A 21,603-nucleotide genomic window follows, 5' to 3' on the forward strand; every position below is an offset into this window, starting at 1 on the left:
TGCTTCAATAGCGGACTTTAGCTCATTTGCATTATTGGGTCTGGTGTCTTTCAGCTTCTTAAAACTGAATGAGTTTTCTGTGGCTTTCTATGGCTTGTATGGTTCTGGTGCCACTTCCTGTTTTCGCAACTTGTGATTGGATACTCACTTGGGACTCCCAAGTGAGTATCCAATCACAGCATAAGGCCAGCTAGAAGGTCTTACTGACAACAACTCATGATCTGATTGGCTATCACAATTGTCTATCAACTCTATGTGTCCGTTCACTTACAGTGCACAGATGCCCGCATTGTTGATTCTGAAAGCTCTGGGCAGATTTTGTACAGCATGGCAACATAATTTAGCTGAATTCTGATTGGATACAAACTAAAAACAACAGCATTGGAAGGAACATAATATGACATGAAGAGAATATGAATACTTTTGCTCTTTTAATGTCTTTAATGTCCTTTGTGTTCTTTGATGTTTGATGTTTCCCTCTTACACACATTTAAGAGGGATGTGTGCTATGGCGACAAGATCACGAGTACAAGCGGCCGAAATGAGTTTCCTCCGCCGGGAGGCGGGGCTCTCCCTTAGAGATAGGGTGAGAAGCTCTGCCATCCGGGGGGAGCTCAAAGTAAAGCCGCTGCTCCTCCACATCGAGAGGAGCCAGATGAGGTGGTTCGGGCATCTGGTCAGGATGCCACCCGAACGCCTCCCTAGGGAGGTGTTTAGGGCACGTCCAACCGGTAGGAGGCCACGGGGAAGACTCGGTACACGTTGGGAAGACTATGTCTCCCGGCTGGCCTGGGAACGCCTCGGGATCCCCCGGGAAGAGCTGGACGAAGTGGCTGGGGAGAGGGAAGTCTGTGTTTCCCTGCTTAGGCTGCTGCCCCCGCGACCCGACCTCGGATAAGCGGAAGAAGATGGATGGATGGATGGTGTGCTATGGCTATGAGTTGTTTTTTCCCTTGGCCTCAGTCTGGCCCCCCTTTGTCTGATCTTGAATGGGATTGTGCTAAAAAATTTAATTTCCCCTCAGGGATTTATGAAGTATTTCTGATTCTGATTCTGATTTTAGATATTTAGGGAAAGTAAATTCAAAATTACTTTTATCTTTAATTATGATCATGATTTCTGGTTATGTTAGGCCAGCAGAGAAGGCCTTGCTGGCCCTGACGTCACACCACTGCCCTTTTCGTATCATAGCAGTTTTATTCCATTCATTTGTTCTCTGTTTATAACAGAACAGTCAGTAAATAAATGAGTAAATAAGTGTGTACACATGTGACCCCAGGGAACATGCTTCAAGATTCAAAGTGACTTTATTTGTCTTGCAGCGTAAAATGGTGAACGGCATCTGCATATAGATTAAAATAAACACAAGTATTAACACTTTCAAAAATGTATGGAAATGGAGAAAAAAATGGGATGAAAATATGTTTTTTGTTGTAATATGGTTTCTGTAGGAGGACAAACACGACACATTAGAAAGCCCACTGTTTAATATGTTTGTATTTATGCTTCATTGATGAGAGTATTTGGAGAGCGCCGTTTTGTCCTACTAATTTCAGCGCCCCTTGAACTCACCATTGTGTGGACTGTGACTCAACAGTTTGTTTACATGTACAACTTTCTCCGACGCTGCCACAGAAAGACATGTTTTATGCCACTCCCTTGTCCACCAAACGTGTTATGCTGTGTGTGAATGCAGAAAGGTAAGCTTTGTTGATGTAATCGTTAAGTGTTGAGTGCTAATCATGCATATTTAGTCACTGCATTACTGCAAGCTAATCAATGCTAACACGCTATTTAGGTTAGCTGTATGTACATATTGCATCGTTGTACCTCATATGTAGCTATATTTGAGCTCATTTAATTTCCTTTACTTATGTGTATTTAGTTTATTTTTCCATGTTTCATGACACATTATCTGTATGTAATATATTCTGGCTGCATTTCTGATAGTTGTTTGTGCACCACATTGTTCCAGACCACAGCAAACCTTACCCAGCTAGCAAAGATTGTAATAAACCCATTGTCGTTTCCTTTAACTTGGATCACACACATCTACACCTTTGGCCATTCTAAGACAGTCATTTCCAGGAGTTAGCTCACCCTCTGAGAAGTTGTACTAATGTTTTCCAATGTTGTAAAAGTGTGTAGAATAAATATTACATTTCAACATTTCTGTCAACAAAGATTTGCTTCAACCTGCGACACATGGTCATCTGATAGTAGGCTAATTTCAGCCACTTGCATCACGTGTTGTCATCATTATAACAATTATACAAGTCTTTTCATTTTTTGCGGCTCCAGACCGATTACTTTTTTGTATTTGTGGTCCAATATGGCTCTTTCAACATTTAGGGTTGCCGACCCCTGCATTGGTCTGTCACAGGGTCAAAAGGGCATCTTTGATTACATGGAATAGTGCTATATAAAAATATTGATTTTACTTTTTATTATACGATAATAATCCAATACATACAGTAAATGTATTATTGTACTTATTCTACTTTGAATATCAATTTGATTCTGCATGTAGTACATAGCTACATAAATTACGCAACTACAAAACATTCAGAGCTTGAAGTCAAACCGGCCTTCTTCATCCATTTATTCCTTTTTTTTTTTTTAAAAACACATGAATGTGCATTGAGCAAAAAATTGAGGATAATCAAATATTTTGTTGTGTTAGTTAATTATATGGGGGAAATAGATCCTTGAAAATAAATGAGTTATAATTAGGGCAATGATGGTTTAAATAATAATAATAATTGTATGTTGTAATTTTTGTCCAGCAGTAGGAAAATTCAGTGTCAAGTATTTCTGATGTAATTAACTATCCACAAGATTGAAGTTGTTGATTAGGATTAGTATCAAACAATAAAAGCGCTGGCAAATAGAAATTCATTTTTGGGGTTTAAAAATTATTTTATCATGCAACAAATATTATGCAAGTAAGGAAATAAAAATAGATACATATGCAGTGGACAAATCATTAAACCCTATGTTTTATTACATACAACACACAACATATTCAGACACTATTCTGTTATCAGCAGCTCAGGCTCAGTACTTTATGAGACAGGAATTACACAAGGGCTCCCCCTAGTGTTGTCAAAGAATATTTCCCTTTTAAGACACTGTGGTAAAACAAATAGTATGCATACAACCAGCTACTACTACAGCCCTATAAAGTCAGAAAATGCACTGTTTTGCAGAAGATCAACTCATAACAAATCTACATTTTGGAATAATATTAAATTATTAATATAATTTATCAAGGGGGCGGGGCTGTGTCTCAACTGGTGCATTTGCATACTTAGACTTTTGAGTGGATAAGTACATTCCCTATGAGAAGTACAGCAAAAAGCAGTGCACTGTCAGTGCCCGAATGATGCACTTAAAACACCCTCAAAAGTCGCCATCTTGGCTACCTAGCAGAAGGGGAGGGGCCAACAAATATAGCAATCATTATTCCTGTAAGTGTGTAATGAGTGTATGGATTGAGGACAGCACTACACTGTCAAAATGTGCACACTCACGAACTAAGTACACTGTACAAGGTATACTAATTGAAGTTGTCCAATTGAGACAGAGCCCAGGAGTGGTGGAGTTAGCTCATTCTAGAACGTTGCCTAAGGCCGCACACCTGTTGTACTCCTCCAGTCTCCTTAGTGTTTGGGTCCTCAGGTGAAGGCACTAAATCTATCTCCTCATATTCCTGCTCTTCCTCACCGTCTTCTTCCTCTTGATCAGTTTCTTCTACTTCCTCTGCCTCATCATCTCCTTTTTCTTCCACCACATCACCTTTCAGTCCTCCTTGTTGAGCCTCACCTTCTGCTAAAACTCCTTGTTGATGTGTTTGACAGCCTCCAACAGCTGAGTCCTCCACTGCTGTGGACGTCTGCGTGTCCACACTGGAGACATCAGCGGCCGAGGTGTCGCTGGCACCCAGCGTTTCAATCAGGTTGTCCAAACTCTGCTCAAAGCAGGGCTCTGAAAGGTAAGTAATATTTCAATGTACAGGTTAAGTACCAATATATAATATACACAAAGATTATATTTTAAAACATTAAACTAATTCATCATTAATACATTTAAAAATAGACATTCAATAATGATTTAATCATATAAATAAAATAATGTAAAAAACTTGTAAATACATATAAAAATGTGTTGGTACTCAAACACACAACATGTTTGTATTTTTATATCATTTATGCTGTCATTTTGGGGATATAAAATGACGTATTGAATAGATCACTGGTAATACTGTGCAATTATATCGTATTATAATATATTATAATAATAATATTGATATATGTGGAAATAATTGGAAACTAAATTAACTAAAAGATGCAAATATGTATACTAAAATACCTTATACCAGCCCTGGGCAATAATTTTGACTCGGGGGGCCAAATTTAGAGAAAAAAATGTGTCTGGGGGCCGGTATATCTGATTTTTAGGGACACTAATACAAAACCTCACAATAATGTTTGATTGAATGCTAAAAACGTTATGACAGACCGCCTTAAAAAACAGAATAGAATTTTAATTTTTTTACTGAATGAGACACACAGAATGTACATGAAAATAAAGAATGTGGGTTTTAAAATATTAACTATGAACGATAAAACACTGAATATTGACAACATATGAACGTCACACACCTTCTTGATTGACATAATTTACAATCAAGCAAAACGCAACAAACACAGCGAAACATGAATGCGAAAAAACCCCACCTACTATCTGATACATCACTAAGCTTTAGAACTTTGTTGTAAAAAAAATCTCCTTCCGTGTTTGTCCCTGACACTCGCATTTCAGGCTGGTCGCCCTGGAAACACTCTGTGAAAACGCACCCCACCCACACTGCTTGGTGCCTCGTCTGAAGCTGCTGTGACTTTGATTAACACAGTAACTAGAATATCAGACAAAAGCGCAGATTCCAACCATTAAAATACTTTGTATAGTTCAAGACTTACGGTAATTTGAAAACATCACTGCACATCATAATGGCAGCTACAGTTTCAATCTTAAAGATATAAAAAATATGATTCGGCAATGTCCGACGGGCCAGATTGAAAAGCTTAATGGACCTTAATTTGCCCAGGTCTGCCTTATACAAACAGGTTTAATATAATAGTTATCTAAAATAAATAAAATAATTTCATAAACATACAATAAAACATTTATTTGCGAAAAGTAGAATTTTGCGACCATATTTGACGCACCGTATTTTTCAGACTATAAGTCACAGTTGTTTTCATAGTTGGGTGCGACTTATACTCAGGAGCGACTTGTGTGAAATTATTAATACATTACCGTAAAATATCAAATATTATTTAGCTCATTCACGTAAGAGACTAGACGTATAAGATTTCATGGGATTTAGCGATTAGGAGTGACAGATTGTTTGGTAAACGTATAGCATGTTCTATATGTTATAGTTATTTGAATGACTCTTACCATAATATGTTACGTTGACATACCAGGCACGTTCTCAGTTGGTTATTTATGCGTCATATAACGTACACTTATTCAGCCTGTTGTTCACTATTCTTTATTTATTTTAAATTGCCTTTCAAACGTCTATTCTTGGTGTTGGGTTTTATCAAACACATTTCCCCCAAAAATGCGACTTGTACTCCATTGCGACTTATATATGTTTTTTTCCTTCTTTATTATGCATTTTTGGCAGGTGCGCCTTTTACTCCGGTGCGACTTATACTCCGAAAACTACGGTACTCTGCTGCTACGTTCCTGCGGTGTTTCGTGACCTGCAGGCACTGTAACACCCACTCCACAGTGCAATAAACGTTAAAAAATACACAGAACGACCAAAAAATTAAGAAAGTATCAACCTCACTTTGCCAAAGTCTTCCATTAGCTCTGGACTAACAATCACGGAGAAATTGGGACTTTTGTGTGAAGTACGTCAACTGTGGTGGCTGCCTCCAATGTATTTGTAATCCCTGTATGTACTCATTATGTATTATTCTTTCTTTTTTGTAACATGGTATGTGAATAAGCGTACTTTTGTAGTTATTTCCCCATATTTCTGCACAACACCTCAGATAAGGTAACACTGACAAGCAGTAGAGAATATGGAGTGATTTTTGGTCCAGAACATCCATCCATCCATTTTCAACCGCTTGTCCCTTTTGGGGTCGCAGGGGGGTGCTGGAGCCTATCTCAGCTGCATTCGGGCGGAAGGCGGGGTACACCCTGGACAAGTCGCCACCTCATCACAGGGCCAACACAGATAGATAGACAACATTCACACTCACATACTAGGGCCAATTTAGTGTTGCCAATCAACCAGAACATATTTTGCTTTATTCATTATTGACATATTTCTTGCCACTTTGTTGTTTATTTTTTATGAGCTTTTGAGTTCATTCTCTCATATATTATTGCACCCAACATGTGTTTTCTTTTACTCATTCAATGTCCGTCTATTTGTATTTGTTTGATTTTCTCTTCAACTACAACCTTTTTGCATCATTTTAGTTTTAATGAGATTCAAAGATAGTCTGTTTTTTGTCAAATCATATCTTAGATGTATGAATTTCTTATGCTATTATTTGTATTAGTTTCTGTGTTCTGTCCGAAAACAAAAACCCAGACATGTTGTGTGTTTACCACTGGCTCCCCAGTGTTGATGGCAAACCTATATTTCCCATACTTGTCTTATTTCCAGGTTGTTGGGAAAGCGATGTAAAACTTTTCACAATTCTCACGGATAGAGCAGCACCATGGTGCACAACAGGGCATTTTTACACATCGAAAAACTAACAAAAGAAGCACCGCAAACACATTGGATCATCTTAAAGTTGGTAGTAGTCATGGCGCCCTGTAGTCATGGGAGTGCCTTTTGACCAATCATTGAGGAGACCGCCTGAAACCGAGTTGGCCATACTCTCCCCTCTACAGGACCATTACAGCACCCATTGTCTCAAGAGGGCAGGCAGCATTTTGAGAGACAGGCCACATCCTGGACGCCAGATGTTTCAGCTACTGCCCTCAGGCAGAAGATTCAGGTTGCTGAAAACACGGACTAATAGACTGAGGGACAGTTTTTAAAGCAGGGCCATGATCCTGTTAAATAAAAACATGTGCAATGACTGCGTCATAATGTGTCATTTCAGGCACCAGTGCAATGTCGGACAAGTGCAATCAGCAACCAAGTGCAATAAATAAATGTTTTGTGTAATAACCAGTGCAACAATCTGCTGCCAATGTAAATTTTGTGTAGTGTATAGGATTCCAGTTTTTATATTTTTCTTGTACATTTTTTTTCTATATATTTTTATACTTTATATTAATTTTATATTAATACTTATGATTCACTTGTTCTGCACACAGGAGAGAAACTGTGCCCACATTTCATTGAACAGGTGTATTTTGTTAGCTTGCACAAGGACAATAAAGATTATTAATTTAACATCAGAAACATGTCACATGGGCCTACAAATCAACATAACAAATGTGAATAGAAACCACAACTGCTTTGCATCTTGTGTGCCCTTTAGATCGCTGACTACATCAACGAGTCAAATCACACGCAAAGCTTTCTTTCTGTTTTCAAGCAAGGTGTCACACAGCTTCGGCAAAATTGCTGTGGGACTATTCCCAACGTCTGCTCACCGTTTAATGGCGGACAGTCCATTCCTCTCTTCTTCATCAAGCTGCGGATGGTCTGCAGTTGGGACATGATCTCGTTCTTTTGCTCCTGGGCCACATTCTTTGCACTGAAAGACAACGCACACATGTATTTATCAAATACAACACCTGTACTAAAGTAAATTATTGCAGCCTCATTTACTTGTATCAACATCATGTCTGCGTATGTGCATGTGTGTATGTTTGTGCCCCCCACGCCTCCTCAAAGAAGTCCAACTAGTGTCAACACGGGATTGTGTCAGTGCACAAACATGGATGACAAGTCACTCACCAGTTTGTGAGCGGGTCCAACTGGGTGAGAATAGAATTGAGCATTCGCTCTGTTTGGGCGAGCCTTTGTTCCAGTTCATTTAACTGGTTTTCTGCAGAAAAGTAAACAGACATTCATTTACTCCAAGCAAACAAATGTGTGATTAAAACAAGTATTGAAATAGAAATCCAAGTGCATGCAAAACACACCTGTTTCTACAGACTTTTTGGCCCCTTTTGCAAATTTGTCCTTTTGTGCCTGTTCATCTGAAGACTTGATCTGCAATTAAAAATATTTCAACATGTTTCGCATGCACTTTTCTGTCTTTTTAGATTACCTTCAGAAACTTGTAAGCCGCAAAAACTCCGACCCCAATGGCGTAGAGCGGCATGAGCGTGAACACATAGCCCTTGTTGTTGTTGTTGGATTTGTACTTGTTACTCTTCATCTCCTGCTCCATCAGCTTCTTCATCTGTAGCACACTTTCAGGAGACTGATGGGAACTGGGGGCGCTTACGCTGGCAGCTGGACCCCTCAGACCAGGACCACCTGCCACAAACATGGCACATATCAGAACACAGAAGATGTACTGATAAGGGATCGACCGATTGTCGGCCCAGATTTTTGGCCTTTGACGTATATTGATATTGGCCTTCTTTTATCAGTATCGCCTGATTTTATTTATTAATTTATTTTAACAATTAGAATAGAAATACATCAGCATTTACAATATTTACACATATGATACCAGTATTAGTATTAAAAGATAAAAAAGTGTAATAAAGTAAATTAGTAGTAATAACCAGGGCTCCTTTCCACTTCCAAGTTTTGCTGGGAATTCCAGTTTTTGTCCTTCTTTCCAGGCATTCCTTCTTTCTTTCTTCGACTTGTTTTGTGTGTTTTCGCTACTGCGGCGAGCACACGACAAGCCTCCGTTTGCAGCACTAGCAGCGTAATTTCCTATATTTACAAACACAAATGTTGATGCTTAACTTAGACACATGTAATAAAGGTGTGGTAATCCCCTAATGTTGTGCTAAATCAGTGGTCCCCAAACTACAGCCTGCCCGCCAGCGTTCGAGAGCCGGTCCGCGGGAAGTCCCAAGTAAAAAAAAAAAAAAAACTTTTTTTCTTTAATCTGTCTTTTCTAATCCATTTTCTACCGCTCGTTACTCTCGGTGTCTCCTAGCTGCTCAGGCAAATCATATTGTCTAAAAATGCATTTTCCAATCGATGACGTGACATCATCGTGCTCGGAATATATATATATATATATATATATATACATACATATACACACAGCCCGGGCCCCGGCCAAATTATCTTAACCCAATGCGGCCCCCGGGTCAAAAAGTTTGGGGACTCCTGTGCTAAATTAACCACAACATTAACACCGCATAAAACACTGTCGCTACTGGTCCGACGTTTCCTCATAAATAATGTTAAAAAAAACCTGCATAAAGTCTTGTCCGGCTGTTTACAGACGTATACTATTCATGTTTAAATTACTTTTACTGCAAGTGAATATCGGCTCCAAATATTGGTTATAGGCCTTCTTGACTACTAATAATCAGTATCGGCCCAGAAGAAACATACTGACTGGTGCACTTTAGTATTTACACTTAGACTTTATGGTAAAACGCAGTGTTGTTTGTGTTTCAAGGCTAAATCAACAGCTGTCGGCTGCAGCCAAGTTGAAGTTAATCAACAAATTGACTACGAAATGATTACTACACCCATCATTAATGCTAAATAATGTTAAGAGTGTCCGCCCTGAAATCGGTAGGTTGTGAGTTCAAACCCCGGCCGAGTCATACCAAAGGCGATAAAAATGGGACCCATTATCTCCCTGCTTGGCACTCAGCATCAAGGGTTGGAATTGGGGGTTAAATCACCAAAAATGATTCCCAGGCGCAGCCACCGCTGCTGCTCACTGCTCCCCTCACCTCCCAGGGGGGGATCAAGGGGGATGGGTCTAATGCAGAGAATAATTTCGCCACACCTAGTGTTCTGAAGGTTTGCATATTTCTGTAAATTGTCTGTTTTAGTTATATATATATATATATAGATCATTTCTGTTAAGGGACTAATTATTATTACTATTTATTTATATTTCATATGTTGTTTTGGGAAAGGAATGTATTTTCGTTAGTTGTTTAATCGTTGCCACGGTTACGGTTGCCATGGTGACGGGCACTTCCGTTTCCGCCGGCAGGTAGAAAAAGTGTTTAAAAGGAGCTCCAGCATTGACAGGCAGCGGAGCGTCGGTAATACTACCCGGAGAGAGAGATCCCAACAGTTGCAGATCAGATAAGTAACTAGTACTCTCGGCGGTGTATTTAAGTTTGTTATAAGTGACAGTTAAGTGCCAGTGCACTAGTTTAAGTTTAAAGACGTTTTGGTCGCTTCACGTAGCCAGTAGGAGGTGAAGCGCAAGCTAACCGCTAGTTAGCTCACCGCAGCTCGCACCTGTGTTTGTTGGCTGCAACGTGACTTCACGAACGCCAGGTTCCGTCACGTTCGGACTAAGTTTAGTTAAGAGACACTCTCCCCTGGGACTATTTATTGTTTAGAGAACGTTGTAGAGTTTAGTTGTGTGCTATCGTTGCTACCTTGCTGCGAGGTACAAGTGTTAGTGGCTCGCGCTCACGGGCTAGTCGACAGGGAGGTGACCCAGGACGAGGCTGGTTCTCCTCTCGCTCCAGACTAGACTCGTGAGGGAGCTAAGAGGAAGCACGGCCGAGCCCCCCCCTTCTCTACTCTACAACGGGAGGTGTCCCCCCTCTCCAACGCCCCCTTTGTATCCAGCATTTCCACTCACCCCACACTACGTGCACCAACGATCAGCTGGACCACAACAGACTATCTTCTGGCCCAGCCGAGGGGCCCAGGTTGGACTGTGTGTGTGTGTTGTGTAATTGGTTTAGTGTGGGAGGTTTCATTGGGGAGGTAGCGTGTGAGTGGTGATGAGTGTACGAGTGTAATTAATATGTGTTCATTATTGTCAGATTATTGTATATTATATTGTATAGTAAATGGTTAACTATATAAGTGGTGTCCTCTCACTCTCTCCTAGACTATCTTTATTTGGTAAATAGTGAAAATTAGAACATCCCCCTAAAGTAAATATACAGTCCTTTACAGGCTCCCGAACATTTTGGTCCTTCGAGCCGGATAGTCTAATTAGTTAGGATGTCCAAAAGGAGTGAGAAAACCTTAAGCCCCTCCCCAAAACCAGAACCACCAACACGCCCTGTTAGAGAGCGTAGGTTACCCACTAGACTACAGGACTATCACTTGACTACCCTAGATGAGACTGACAGCCCCAGTAATTTATAGAGTAAAGCACCCCAAGTGGCGGAGGACAATATTGCAACACCAGAATTAGGTTCAACTATGCAACCCAGTATTCACCCCTTCTCCTCACTACCAAGGGATGAAGAGAGACAGGAAAAGGCGGGCCCGCCGCTGACAGCAGTCATTCCCCCGCCGACAGAAATCGTCAGCCAAGGCAAAGAGGATCCACCAGGAGGTGGCGACTTACAGAACGGTGAGGAAATAATTCCCCCTGATGCCGCCACCCCACTAGACAGGACCGACCCACGAACCTTCCATCCGGGTGAGTTTTTCAAGAACTCTAATCCTCAAGGCAAGCCCCCCAAGGTAAAGTCTCGCCTATCTTCTGGCCGGCGTAGCAGCGTCTATAGTAGCCGTACTGGTAGTCATCGCAGCAGCCACTCAGGACGATCAAGCCATGAGAGTCTACTCTCAGAGAAGTTAATCCAGCAGTTGATTGACAACCAGGAGAACCAGCGCCAGGACGCCCTAGCTAGAGAGGAGCGTCTGCACGAAGAAGCCCGTGCTAGAGAGGAGCGTCTGCACGAAGAAGCCCGTGCTAGAGACGAGCGCCTGCAGATAGAGGCCCGCGCTGACAAGGAGCGCCTGGAACGGCAAACCCGTGCAACTGCGGAGGCACTAGAGAAGGCGGCCGTCCAGAGCCTGGAGCTCGCTAAGCTCGCTCTCTCCCACCAACCAGAGCCCTCTTCCCCAGGCCGGATCTCGAGAGCGCCCTCAAGGCCTGGCTCGCCAGAGGAAAGGAAGAGGAGCGTCGAGAGGTCTCGAGCGCTGGACCCAGAAACCCAGAGCGCACACGAGGAGGAAATGGAGCCTGACGAACGCTTGGACTCCCTTTTGGATCGTAGGGTGCGGTATCCACACGCCCCTCCCACCTCCTCACCATCACCATCAGCCCGCCGTAATACAGGATCATATGACCCACTTCCTCTTCACCCGCCTGGCTCCATAGTTCCCTTCTTTACCCAAGACAGCAGGGAGAACTACAGGGAGATGCGGCTGAGCCTGGAGTACCTGCTAGGAGAACCACAGGCGTACCACAGTGAGCAGCAGAAGTGGCTCACACTCCAACTCCATTGTAAACTACCAATAGCTAAGAGACTTTGCTTCTCCCACGCCAAGTCCCTCACTCCCTACACAGACAGCATGAACGAACTAGATCACCGCTGGGGATGTCCATGGGACCACATCCTCGATGAGGTTGAAGCCCTCGGGGAGTTACCCGAGATCCGAACCGACGTAGCCCTGGATGACTACGCCCTCCGCATCCGCTCCCTGGTCACGATGCTGAAGCTGCAGGGACCGACTGGAGCCAGGGAACTAAACACAGGCTCCACCGTGGAGCGCTTCATAAGGAAGCTGCCCAGACATCGAGAGGAAAGGTTCCGGCGGCGCCACGACCAGCTCCACCCCGACCAGCCAGCAGCCAGCTTAGAGGAGCTATCTGACTTTCTGAGAAGTGAGGTAAAGCACATCCGTCTCCCAACAAAAGCTGAGCTGAAGTACGGCGGCCACGAATGGACCAATCGAGCAACCAAGAGGAAGGAAGGGTCAGTCCGGGTGATGACGACGATCCCAGGGGCTGACACTGAGGAGGAGAGGGACACCCCCCATGGTGAGAGGGGCGGCCCAAAGCAGGGTGACAAGAAGTCACAACCGCCTTGCCCGTGTTGCACGGGCCCCCACTGGCTTGAACACTGTCCAGAGTTTGGGAAGAATAACACAGAAGAGAGGAAACAGTGGATCAAGGACAACAAGCGGTGTTGGAGGTGCGCCCGTGAGCACATGGCCAAGCAATGCACCCTGAAGAGGCCTTGTCGTATTAAGGAATGCGGCAGGATACACCTCACGGTCCTCCACGACCTCAATACCATAAGCGACAAGCCGGAGACCGGAGAGTACCCCCGGGACCCATCAAGTGAGATCCAGGAGGGTCGTACCTACTAAGTAGGCCCAGTCCATGGTAACAACCCCCGAGTGTTACTCAAGATGGTGCCGGTCATCCTACGCCATGATGGGAGGGAGATGTCCACCTATGCCATCATTGATGACGGTGCAGAGTGCACAATCCTGATGAAGGAGGCAGCCACCGCCCTCGGGCTCAAAGGTCATCCTCATCAGATGAAGATCTTCACCATCCAACCCAAGCCCACCCAGATCGCGGGTGAGATAGTGTCCCTGGAGATCATGGCAAAGGGGCGACCAGGAGAAGTGCACCCCCTGCGCGATGTGTTCACCGCGGCTGACGTGAGCCTTTCTAACTACGGCTACCCAATGAAGGCACTCAAGGCAAAGTACCCCCATCTGGCAGAGTTGAGGCTTGATCAAGAAGAAGAAGTGGTACCGACCATCCTAATCGGGTCCGATCAAGCAAGGCTGACCCTCCCAAGGCGCATCCTCCTATGCCCATGTGGCTTCCCTGTCGCCCTGGACACCCCACTTGGTTGGACTCTACAAGGCCCTATCAACCTGAAGAGTGCTAATCCCAGCCAGACCCAAACGCACTTCCTAGGGGCCGAGTGCAAAATGGAGGAACCCTCAAACCAGCCCAATAAGGCTGCCAGTGAGACAGAAGCAGTCCTTGGGGTAATCAAAGCAGATGTGATTGAGGACAATGTGGACATGACAGAGGAGCTTAAGAAGCAACTAACCCCTCTTCAAGTTGACTTCCAGTACAACCCACCTAGCACCCCTCCCACTCTAAACTTCACCCTTGGAACACAGGTCCCCAAAGCTGAAGTCCTCGCTACTGTGTTAGTCAAAGCGGAAGCGATCCGGAATTCCAAATCATTGGAATATGCAAGTAGCGACCTGGCTGACCTCCATTCCATCACACCCAACTCTCTCCTCATGGGGCGGCCAGACATGATAGTGGATCCAGCGCTACCCAGAGCGCATTGGCTCCTGGGCAGAGTGAAGACAGTCACTAAGGGGAAGGATGGTAGAGTTCGCTCAGCAATAGTGGACACTGGCCAGAGAACTTACCATCGACCAGTGCCTCGCCCTATCAAGCTCCCCCCATACTCTGACCCGACTCCCCCATACTCTGACCCGACTCCCTCATACTGTGACCCGACTCCCCCTAAACCCCCCTGATCTGCTTATATATCAAACCTTCAGTAGTATAACTGATTTCCTTCACATAAATCAGGGGGCGGCTGTTCTGAAGGTTTGCATATTTCTGTAAATTGTCTGTTTTAGTTATATATATATATATATAGATCATTTCTGTTAAGGGACTAATTATTATTATTATTTATTTATATTTCATATGTTGTTTTGGGAAAGGAATGTATTTTCGTTAGTTGTTTAATCGTTGCCACGGTTACGGTTGCCATGGTGACGGGCACTTCCGTTTCCGCCGGCAGGTAGAAAAAGTGTTTAAAAGGAGCTCCAGCATTGACAGGCAGAGGAGCGTCGGTAATACTACCCGGAGAGAGAGATCCCAACAGTTGCAGATCAGATAAGTAACTAGTACTCTAAGCGGTGTATTTAACTTTGTTATAAGTGACAGTTAAGTGCCAGTGCACTAGTTTAAGTTTAAAGACGTTTTGGTCGCTTCACGTAGCCAGTAGGAGGTGAAGCGCAAGCTAACCGCTAGTTAGCTCACCGCAGCTCGCACCTGTGTTTGTTGGCTGCAACGTGACTTCACGAACGCCAGGTTCCGTCACGTTCGGACTAAGTTTAGTTAAGAGACACTCTCCCCTGGGACTATTCATTGTTTAGAGAACGTTTTAGAGTTTAGTTGTGTGCTATCGTGGCTACCTTGCTGCGAGGGAAGTGGACAGCGCGAGGTACAAGTGTTAGTGGCTCGCGCTCACAGGCTAGTCGACAGGGAGGTGACCCAGGACGAGGCTGGTTCTCCTCTCGCTCCAGACTAGACTCGTGAGGGAGCTAAGAGGAAGCACGGCCGAGCCCCTCCACCCCCCTTCTCTACTCTACAACGGGAGGTGTCCCCCCTCTCCAACGCCCCCTTTGTATCCAGCATTTCAACTCACCCCACACTACGTGCACCAACGATCAGCTGGACCACAACAGACTATCTTCTGGCCCAGCCGAGGGGCCCAGGTTGGACTGTGTGTGTGTGTTGTGTAATTGGTTTAGTGCGGGAGGTTTCATTGGGGAGGTAGCATGTGAGTGGTGATGAGTGTACGAGTGTAATTAATATGTGTTCATTATTGTCAGATTATTGTATATTATATTGTATAGTAAATGGTTAACTATATAAGTGGTGTCCTCTCACTCTCTCCTAGACTATCTTTATTTGGTAAATAGTGAAAATTAGAGCATCCCCCTAAAGTAAATATACAGTCCTTTACAGGCTCCCGAACACCTAGTGTGTGTGTGACAATCATTGGTACTTTAACTTTAACTTAAATGTATTAGACGTGCATATGAAGCGCCACAACAAATGCACTGTATCTGTGAAGCTGAAAGGATGCTATCTCTTTGGCACAATGAGTCATTCTGTATTATCACAAACTTTACTAAATCGATTATATACTTAGTTAAGCATTCTAAACATGATATATATGTATAGGGGTTGATTTAAGGCAGGGGTCACCAACCTTTTTGAAACCAAGAGCTACTTCTTGGGTACTGATTAATGCGAAGGGCTACCAGTTTGATACACACTTAAATAAATTGCCAGAAATAGCCTATTTGCTCAATTTACCTTTAACTCTGTTATTATTAATAATTAATTATATTTATCTTTGTGGAAACACTGATCATCTTAATGATTTCTCACAATAAATATATATAGAAACAGATAAATATCAATATGCAACACTTTATTTTTATATTTTCTCTAAGTGCACATTTTTCAAATTGAACATTTTCAAATGATCACTTCTAAGACAGTCTTGTGAAATCACAATATCCCATTTTAACTAGCTAGCCACTAACATTTTTTAACAAATCATGAATTACTTTGCACCATGTTTGTACAAATAATAACTCATGTAAAATACAAAAGTAAACTCTCAAATTTTTAAATCATGTCACACTTTGAACTGGACACCAAATCTGTTATCTGTTTCTTTGTCAGTTAGTGGGAAGCCTGGTATTGCATGCTGTTAACTAGTGTGTTGTACTCTGGTGTGTAACTTGACACTGCAACTCTGAGTGAGTCTTGCAGATGTGCATCAGTGAGGCGTGTTCTGTGTTTGTTCTTGATGAAGTTCATGTCAGAAAAGGCTAAGTCACAAAGATAAGATTTTTCCTCATTGTTTGCGGAACCTTCTTAATCTTTTGGACATATTTTCACAGCAATCTGGCCTTAAGCTTAATTATGATAAATGTAAAATGTTAAGGATCGGAAATCTAAAGGGAACGTCCTTTCGAATGGAATGCAAAGTGCCTGTTTTGTGGACAGATGGACCAGTTAACATACTTGGTGTTGTTGTCCCAGAAAATCTGGAAGATCTAGGCTCAGTAAATTATGATAATCGACTAAGAAAGCTGGACAAAATTATGCAATTATGGAAAGGGAAATCCCTAACCTTGTATGGTAAAATGTCTATTGCCAACTCGTTAATTATTCCTCAATTTATTTATTTGTTTTTGTCATTACCAGCTCCATCACAAAACTTTTTTAAGATTTATGAGCGGAGGTTCTTCGATTTTGTCTGGAACGGCAAACCAGAAAAGATTAAAAGAAAGGTTTTGTACAAAGAATATGAATATGGGGGCCTGAAACTTCTCAACCTTGAAGCTATGTGTCTGTCTTTAAAAGCATCAATTGTTCCAAAGATGTATTTAAACATTGAGTGGTACACAAATGTCCTTTTGGACAAAAAACATGTACTGTATCAAAAGAAATTGTATCCTTTTTTACAAGTGATCCCCTCCCATTTTTCTTATGTAGAGAGTCTGCTGGGAAACATGGCGGGGTTCATAAAGGAAACAATCCACTCATAGTGGTGTTTTCAATTTTATGTGCCAGAAAAAAGAGACGATATTTTGCAGCAGATAATATGGATGAACTCTAATATTGTAATAGATGGAAAGCCTTTCTTTTGGAAAAATATGTTTGAAAGAGGAATCATTTTTGTCAATGATATTATCAATGAGAATGGTAAAATGCTGAAGTATGATGAATTTAGAACTATGTATGGTGATGCTTGCTCAAGCTTTTCATTTTATCAACTAACTGGAGTAATTGGGAAAAGATGGAAACAAATAATTAATTATGGAACTACTAAATTATTAGTTTGTAAACCTCTAATAAGAAATTCTAGTTGGCAAAAAGGAACTAAAATAAATAGAAAATTATATAATTTTTATTTAATAAAGAAATCTTTGAAGGCTGCCCCATACAACACATGTGGAAAATGGGAGGACTTTTTTGACTGCCCGTTGCCATGGGATGCCATATTCAAACTAATCTATAAAACTACTATCGATGTGCAAAATCGTTATTTTCAAATTAAAATTATTTATAACTTCTTGCCCACAGGGAAAATGTTAAAATGATGGAATATGACAGAGTCAGATGATTGCCGATTTTGTTGTCAGGAGTCTGAATCCACCCTGCATTTGTTTTGGTATTGTCATATTGTGTCTTTGTTTTGGGTGGAAGTTGAAAAAATGTGTTTAAGGATTGGTTTGTTTATGAAGCTTAATGTGGTTTCTGTTATTTTAGGAGTTCATTGACAATCATGATTTAGTCAATTTAATTATAGTACTCCGTAAAATGTTTATTTTTAAGGCCAAAAACAGATATTCACTTAGTATTACTCTCTTTAAAACATTTATTCAGTATTTTCCAACTTTAGAAAGTTACATGGTTGAAAACGATAATGATGCCAAAAAACATTAAAAAAAAGATGAGAAGTCCTCAAAGGCTTATTTTGAAAGTATAATTATGTTTATAGATTATATGATATCTGTTGTTGTGTTCCCTAATTTGAGTGACCTGGGCATAATCTGGACTGTACATAAATGCTTATTTTGAAAATGTAATTTTGTTTATAAATTATATGCAATCTGTTGTGTTCCCTAATTGTTTTCTGTGTACATGAATGAAGGTGTGTGTTGCTGAGTCCGACTTGGACATTATCTGGACTGGACCTGGTTTTAAAAACCCTTTAAACAAATCTAATTTCATTGACAACCTGGTCTGTTGAAGATAAGGCCCTTTTTAAAAAAATAAAATAAAATAAGATAAATAAATTAAAAAAAATGTATTGGATAAAAAAGAAAGTAAACCAATATAAAAATAATTACATAAAAAATAGTAATTATGAAAATGTTAGTGGACCAGCAGCCTATACAATTATGTGTGCTTCAGGGACTGTGTCCCTTGCAGATGTGTTGTCTATGTTGTGGGAACCAGAATATTGGTAGCAGAAAGAAATAACCCCTTTTGTGTGAGTGGGTGTGGATGAGTGTGCATGGAGGGAGGTTGTTTGGGTTGATGCACTGATTGAAAGTGTATCTTGTGTTTTTTCTATGTAGATTTAATTTAAAAAAAATTTATTTTTTTTTTTAGAACAGGCCCGCGGGCGACTCATCTGGTCCTTACGGGCGACCTGGTGCCCGCGGGCACCGCGTTGGTGACCCCTGATTTAAGGGGTCACGCGCCATAAGCAATAGGTCAATAGGTTAAGATGCGACTTTAAGGTTTTGCTACTTGCGTATAAAATACTAAACGGTCTAGCTCCATCCTATCTTGCTGATTGTATTGTACCATATGTCCCGGCAAGAAATCTGCGTTCAAAAAACTCCGGCTTATTAGTGATTCCTAGAGTCCAAAAAAAGTCTGCGGGCTATAGAGCGTTTTCTATTCGGGCTCCAGTACTCTGGAATGTCCTCCTGGTAACAGTTAGAGATGCTACCTCAGTAGAAGCATTTAAGTCCCATCTTAAAACTCATTTGTATACTCTTGCCTTTAAATGGACCCCCCTTTTAGACCAGTTGATCTGCCGTCTCTTTTCTGCTCTGCGTGGAGAGGGGGGGTACAGATTAGGTGACCACAGATGAGTCGCTAGCTGTTCAAAGCCGGGACCCGGGGTGGACCACTCATCTGTGCATCAGTTGATGACGTTTCTGCACTACTGACTTGTCTCCATTCAAGATGATCCTCTGCTGGCCCCACTATGGACTGGACTCTCACACTGTTAACTAGATCCAGTCGACGTCCATTGCACCGGTCGCCCAGGAGCGGTTCCCCACATCTGCGGTCCCCTCCAAGGTTTCTCATTGTATCCCATTGGGTTGAGTTCTTTCTTGCCCTGATGTGGGATCTGACCCGAGGATGTCGTTGTGGCTTGTACAGCCCTTTGAGATACTCGTGATTAAGGGCTATATAAATAAACTTTGACTGATTGGTCGTTCGACAATGTATTAGGCTTCTTAAGCACAGCTGTTCCTACTTAGGGAAACAAATAAACACATGTACAACACAATACACATAAAATGTACACACACTAAAAATACGTCACCTTTTCTGGCGTAGCGAGAGTCGCGCCTGGTTTCCTTCACCCCATTACCTCCGCCAATGCTGAACATCTTGGGGAAAACCACAAACGTCAACATCACCGCCGTAAATGCCAAGGCGACTTGCTGGGATGTTGATAAGACCATAGCTCGCCTCAAACTCACGGAGCTTCCAACAAAATCAAAAAGGTAGGCTGCCGAAACAACCGGAATAAATGGAAAGTAACAAGAGACGACCCAAATGTGTCGAACTCCAACCAGCTTGTTTAGCCCAAATAGAGGGACAAGGGGTAGGAAATGGATGGATGGATGAGCCGTGCAAGGCTAGGCGAGCAAGGCAACAACATAACTTCCGCCGAGGGAATTTTCACTCAAAGATGTAACTGAACGTGTGGTTGGCACAATAGCGCCTGCACAAGACATAACGTGTAGTGGAAACATTTTATTTTTATCACATTACACGATACATTAAAAAAAAACCGATAAGAAAATATATGACAGATGTGTATAGCACCAACACGGGTTTTATTTTGAAAGCCTCCCAATCAGTTTCCTGCGACAGCTCATGCTGCCTTTAGGGTAAACCGGAAAATGGGATTTTTAGGAATTTAGGACATAAAAACAATATTGCGGTCCAAACGTCTTCATCCAACGTTCATTTATATTTACCTTAAAGCCAAACAAACATTAAACATGATAATTTTACGCAATGTAATCGGTGACTAATATTTCAACAATTTGAGATCACAGAAACATGTAATCAATCATTATATTAGGTAGGGCAATTAATCTTACAACAACTCAGGATTCGATTATATTATTGGGTCGACGGTTTGCGATTAAACACAATTCTTGATTGAAATATATACAAACACTATATACATTATACACATATATATATATACATATATACACACACATTATACATATATATATATTATATATATATATACATATATATATATTATATATATATATATAAATCGATATATATACATATATACACATATATATACACACACACATACACAGACATATATATATATATACATGTATATATATACACATACACACATATATATATATATATATGTATATATATATATATATATATATATATATATATATATATATATATATATATATATATATATATATATATATATATATATATATATATATATATATATATATATATACACACACACATACGTATACATATATATATACATATATATATATACATATAATATACTTACTTAACTTAATCCTCTTCTTCTCGGATGGGAAATAAGGCTTCGACGACTCGACGCCATTCATCTCGCTGCTGTCCTCGTCTCTGTGCCTCGCCCCATGTAAGCTTCATCTCTTTCAGCTCCCCTTCAACTGTTCTTCGCCAGGTGTTTTTTGGCCGCCCTGGCTTACGTTTTCCCGGTGGTGTCCATCTTAACGCTGCCTTTGGTATCCTCTCGTTGTCCGGTTTTCGAAAATAGCTAGCTAGGCTATAGACTATATAGTATATACCGCATGTTATTTTTGTACAACAACTTCAGCTGTCGAACGTTATAAGGTACAAATTCAACAAGTACAACATTAGCACGGACGTATAGCCAAGTTGTGGTTAAGAAGGTGGATTTTTGTTCCTTATATTTACCAGAAACGAAGTGATCCGAACACACGACCCGGTACTTTGGGGGACTCCAGTGAGAACCGTCCTCGTTTTCCCAGTGTAAAGCTGCGAGCCATTTGTCTCGTCTCTGTGGGCTTTTATCACGCTTTGGCAGAACAGAATACAACCTTTGTTTTCCCTGTTTCCAGTTGTGGTTAGCACAACCAAAAACAACACAGTTTTTCGGCATTTTGGAGGCAGAATG

General features: G+C 41.6%; 1 protein-coding gene across 2 annotated transcripts; it reads right to left on the reverse strand.

Annotated features, from left to right (window-relative positions):
* Nucleotides 1–668: 668 nt before the first annotated feature.
* On the reverse strand, nt 669–21,491 carry ccdc107 (coiled-coil domain containing 107). Of its 2 annotated transcripts, XM_062065665.1 has the most exons (7): nt 20,989–21,491; nt 19,735–19,801; nt 8,271–8,482; nt 8,143–8,212; nt 7,955–8,045; nt 7,648–7,751; nt 669–3,987 (listed from the first exon to the last, which is right to left on the reverse strand). In XM_062065665.1, the coding sequence occupies exons 2-7, from the start codon at nt 19,799–19,801 to the stop codon at nt 3,605–3,607; spliced, it is 927 nt and encodes a 308-aa protein (XP_061921649.1). In that variant the 5' UTR covers nt 20,989–21,491; the 3' UTR covers nt 669–3,604. The 2 variants fall into 2 exon arrangements, with proteins under 2 accessions (XP_061921649.1, XP_061921648.1); XM_062065664.1 differs by lacking the exon at nt 20,989–21,491 and having other exon boundaries at nt 1,262–3,987; nt 19,735–20,184.
* Between the last annotated feature and the right edge of the window lie 112 nt (nt 21,492–21,603).

This window comes from Entelurus aequoreus, linkage group LG12 (assembly GCF_033978785.1).
Source record: "Entelurus aequoreus isolate RoL-2023_Sb linkage group LG12, RoL_Eaeq_v1.1, whole genome shotgun sequence".
NCBI classification, from domain to species: domain Eukaryota; kingdom Metazoa; phylum Chordata; class Actinopteri; order Syngnathiformes; family Syngnathidae; genus Entelurus; species Entelurus aequoreus.